Source organism: Microtus ochrogaster, chromosome 26, assembly GCF_000317375.1.
Source record: "Microtus ochrogaster isolate Prairie Vole_2 chromosome 26, MicOch1.0, whole genome shotgun sequence".
Taxonomy (NCBI): Eukaryota; Metazoa; Chordata; class Mammalia; order Rodentia; family Cricetidae; genus Microtus; species Microtus ochrogaster.
Window position 1 is genome coordinate 14366830 of NC_022025.1, and position 5233 is coordinate 14372062.

General features: G+C 37.6%; 1 protein-coding gene across 1 annotated transcript in view; it reads right to left on the reverse strand.

Moving 5' to 3' along the window:
• Orc5 (origin recognition complex subunit 5) overlaps positions 1-5233 on the reverse strand; it is a 54417-nt gene that overhangs the window by 22502 nt on the left and 26682 nt on the right. The window contains exons 10-12 of the mRNA XM_026784652.1: positions 4580-4692; positions 3621-3668; positions 877-987 (exon numbers count right to left, since the gene is read on the reverse strand). Of these exons, the coding sequence (XP_026640453.1) occupies positions 877-987; positions 3621-3668; positions 4580-4692 (272 nt within the window). The remainder of the gene's footprint in view (positions 1-876; positions 988-3620; positions 3669-4579; positions 4693-5233) is intronic.

Consider the following 5233-nt stretch of genomic DNA (forward strand, 5'->3'; position numbering starts at 1 on the left):
TGGAAAGCAGTGTGGCGGTTTCTCAGGAAATTCGGGATCAACCTACCCCTGGACCCAGCAATACTTATAAAATTGTCTTTAAACTTCAATGGAAAAAAAGAAAAAAAGACACTATAACTAATTCCCAAAACCAAAATCCTCAACTTCTACTTCTGGGTTTATTCTGCCACCTGGTGAAATACTAAAAGTTTAGTTAATTCTGGAGAACAGACCAAATAACAAAAAGGGCATATCAGCCTGAAAAGTATATTTATGAGAAATAAAGATATTATAGAACACTTTCATACACACTTATAATGTTTTCATTAAACCAATGCTTACATATTATAACTCATCAATTTAATCAGATGCTTGTTTAATCAGCAGTGATTTTTTTAAAATTACTTTACTAAAAACAGAAAAAGAACGAGAAACATTAAATTGCTTTTGACATTAGTTATACTTGTAAATTCTGTGTTACCCCCCAAGGGGTCTGGGTTTGGAACTCTCAATACAGCTGCCCCTCAGCATCCTCAGGAGGCTTGGCTGAAAAACCCCACAGTGAAGCTGAGGACACGCAAGTCCCATGTATGAAATGGTATGTAGTACATACAATGAACCCATCTTCAGGACACTCTCAGTCTCTTCTCTATCCCTTATCAAACAGAACTTAGTGTCAATGCAAGGATCAGATATTACACCACATTGTGTACTGAGTCAGAACAAGGACGGGCCTGCACATGCTCAGTCACTGTCTTCTTTTTCTGACTGTAGCTGGTTGAATCTGTGAACCCCAAACCAGGCCACACGAAGGGGCCAACCGTACTTACTAACAACAATATTGCCTGTCCAGTTAACTGACTGGAAATGGCGGGAAGACCCCAGGATGAGGCCTACCTGGGAGAAGATATTTGCGGTTGGGGCCACTCTGCTGTCCACGATGCTATACAGTATTGCTAACAACCTGTCCAGTGGAAATGGCTTGGGTCCAAGGAGGTGATTGCTTGTCTGTAAAGAAAAGAGACGATGAAACTCTTTATACCACCATATGTCCTCTACACTATCAATTCCCAGTAGTAATACACTTTTTCTCTCAAATATACTAACAAATTTAACATTGTCCAATATCATGATTTATGGTTGTTTTTTTTTTTTGTTTTTTTTTTTTTTATTTTCGAGACAAGGTTTCTCCGTAGCTTTTTGGCTCCTGTCCTGGAACTAGTTTTTCTAGACCAGGCTGGCCTTGAACTCACAGAGATTCGTCTGCCTCTGCCTCCCGAGTGCTGAGATTAAAGGCGTGCGTCACCACCGCCCGGCATGATTTATGTTTTTGCTGTGTTTATTAGCACCCATTAACTATACAAAATAATGGGTTTTGTTATGACATTTTAATCACAGTTAATGCATGTTAATCATTTTCACACCCTCCCACACCTGCGGATCCTCTCTTCCTATCTAGCTTCCTTTACACCTGTAATTGTGTTAACTCAGTGACTTTCACTGTTACTACTTACAGGAGCACAGGCAAAGGGTGGCAGCAGGACATGTGCAGGCGTGTAAATGTCTCACTGTTGTTATGTCTGCACCGCATCAGTGAAGACAGGAATTATGTCACTCTTGTTAGTATTCAAGTTTCTTTTTGCACCATTTACCATTTTGCCATTTTGTAACTGACTTGTAAAAATATTCATACATTCTATCGCTTGCCTATGAGTTCAAGACAGTAGGAAGCAGAACTGAAGGCTTTGGTGTAGGCCTAGAATTGGATCATGGTAACAACTATGAAGAGGTGGGGGAATAATTGCATTTCTTCAAAACCGAAGAAAAGATGGACTGAAAAAATTACCCTTGGGATAAAGTATTCAAAGACCAAAGGAAACGAAGAATGCAAACGGCTTTGAAAAGGACAATAATGTCTAATGTACCTACGCAGTGTCTTAAGAAGACAGATAAAGGGAGAAGTGGCAACAAGCGAAAAGTTAATGGTCAGAAGCAAAACTAACTCAAGATAAAAAGAAATTTAACCCCAGATACACTCCAGCACAGCTATAACAATAACAAAGGGAGCAAACTGATGAACAGTACAGAATACAGACATCAAAAAAGAAAAGGGAACAGACCTTTTTATAGCAATAACAATGAAAGGCAAAAGATAGTAAAGTTAGTTTTTGCTTCTTAAAGTCCTGAAATCACCAGTAATTGAGAAGTGTATACTGACTTGTTTTTAAGATTGAAAACAATTCATAGCATTAAGAGTGTGGACTCTAGTCCAAAGTTCTCCACGTCCAGCTGAAAGTCAGGAGCAGTTTGGGCACACCACGTAGCTGTCTATCTTCTAAATCCACTGATTTTTAACCTGGACCACTAACCTACTTTAAAAGTACTCAGTGATTCTCCAGAACTTCTGTCCTTCCATCTGCTTAATGACCTGAATATTCATCTATTCTGCGAAATCTCATGAGGGTTCCCACCTGTGACCCCTTTCTTCACAAAAGACAGACAGGGTCTCACTCTGCAGCCCTCGCTGGCCTGGAACTCACTCTGTAGACCAGGCTGGCCTTGGACTCAAAGAATCTGCCTGCCTCTGCCTTGTGAGTACTGGGATTAAATATATAAAAAGGTACACAAACCATAAATAAACTTATTTTAAAACCATTCTTTGCTAAAATCTTGCCATTTATTAGAGACAAGTTAATTTGTATACTAATGAGATATTTGTTTACGTAAGTAACTAAATCTTTCGAAGCAAGAGTAGAGCAGCTTCAATGTTCTTCAAAGTTGATCAATATTTTGATTTTATACAAGTCAGTGCTGAGAATATCACTTTGCCAACACACATCAGATGGAATGGCAGAAGCAGGCTTAAGGTATTTGCAAAGATTGCTTGAAATTCTGTCCTATGCCTAATCTAAACTTCATTTAACTCAAACAAGCATGTCAAACAGTAATTCTGAAAATCAAGTATTTTAAAATGAAACGACCCAAAAATAAACTAACTTGATACTTACATGCTGAGAAATAATGATAAAAGAGTAAAGATTTTTATTTCCTTTAATTAAGCTATTATAATTTTAAGAGTAGGAAACTTCATTTGCGTAGTAAAAATACGGTGACTCACAACAAACAACATGTGTGCTTCACATGATGGCATGACCCCTCAGGTCAATGCACGCTTGACTTTAAGTTAGAAATCTTTTACTATTGACATACGGGGTCAAGACCCAGAGTTCTATACAAGCACCTCCAAGTTTCATTGCAGAAATCTCTTTCCTGCTTAAGTGTTTATGGGTTTCTCATTTTTATTCCATCATCAGAATTTTTGTAGGTATTTAAGAGTGGAAAAAGAAGAAGGTAAAAGAGTTTAATCCACTGTGTTTAACTGTACAGTACAGGGAGGGCTTTTTCATTAAGTAAGTTATTAAAAACTCGGTCAACTCAGTTTTATCTCTGGCTCCCACTTCTTCCAGTCTGCTTTCGAACAGTGCACTTAACAAAACATCATTACATTAAAGGGTAACACTACTGAGAGAAAAAGTTTTCATATGCAAATATAATTATTACACATTCATCCATTTCCTTAATTATCCTAAATCATAAGTTTCCCTAAATTCAAAAGTTAATGGAATTTAAAATATAAATACCTTCTCATGTTTCTTTAGAAAGTTGGTTTTCTTGATTTTCCCATGATGCTGCAATTAAGGAAAATAAATTTTTAGATTAAGAAGCTCAATTAGAAAGGGCAATTTGTTGAAAAGATGCCATACAAAAATGTTAATTATATATCTTTTATATATCTAAATATCACTTTTAGAAATATTATTTTACTTATTACGATATGTTTTAGGGTAGACTTAGACTGGAAGCAGACTTTTGCACATAAAGATTATAAAATACAATAGACAATAGTGATAATTCTTAAAAGAATTTGTTACATTGACCTTAAAACTACATATTCAAGATACAAAAACAGAACTTCCAAAGATAAACAAATGTATATTTGTCACTTAAAGGAGGATAGTAATTCATGGATTATACACTGGCTGAGAACATTTGCACACTCAAGACTCAGTAGCCAGAATGGGGTTGTCCTTCCCCCTCAAAGACTAGTAACAGAAGAAAACAACAAAACAACAGCAACAAAACCTGATTACTAAATATTCTCTGTCCAGAGAATAAAGGACGGTTCCCTGAGGGCTGGAGTTCAAACGCCCAGAGCTTATATAAATGCAGACGAGTGTGGCAGCCTGCCTGTAATTCCAGCCTTGGAAAGAGACAGCGATGCCCACAGTAAGCCAGCTACTCGACTAGCCAGACTGGAGAGCTCAGGACTCGATGGAGAGACCCGAGATGATTTTCACACCAAACTCTACATGCATGTGCACACACAGGCATGCTCACCTTGCCCACACACATGTGCACGCAAACATTAAGACGCTCACACACACGTGAAAATGGAAAAGAAAAAGTGGACAGGTTTTGGACTAACGATTTGTTCTTTACATGTTTAGTACACATACAATATTTTTGAAGCTCATATGTTTGAACCTGCAAGACCAACTGTACTCCTGGGATTTTCATAAGAGTAAGAAGCTACTGTTACCTTAAGGAAGAACCTCCTGTCAGTTCTGGCCGGGTTATAGGAGGCAAGGTACGCAGCAATAAGAATAAACTTAGAGTAATACGGAAGCTCCACGTGGGTGTACGCCGAGAGACCTAAGTACAGAACACCGCGATTATCTACCAGGCTCCCGTAGGTGATAAGTGTACTCTACAGCCTACCTTTTGACACCACAGCTGTGCCCTGCTACTGCTGTGGACACTGGCACCACAGTGCTGAATATTGTTAATGACATACTTTGCTCTACTTGATCAGCTCCTCCCAATTTGAAGTGTAAGCCCGATTATTTTTTATTTTTAAGATTATTTTCTACATTAAACTTTCCCTGAAGGTCTTCTATGACCACAAAATAGGAAATTTTACTTCTACTCTAATTCTTTATTTTTACATATATAGCTCACACATGTAATATTATGTTATGTGTTAAAAGCTACTTAGATAAAGATAAAAACCCCTATTGGAGGACACTCTCCACGGAAGAAACCATATCTAGTGTACTATATACCTACAATTCTATGCACACAAGAAAGTGTGTCACACATTGTCGGAGACCTTACATGAGTATTATTTAAAATATTTGTAGTAATTTAAAGCTAACTACTCTTTCTCATTTTTCAAATGAACAAAGAGCTCAGT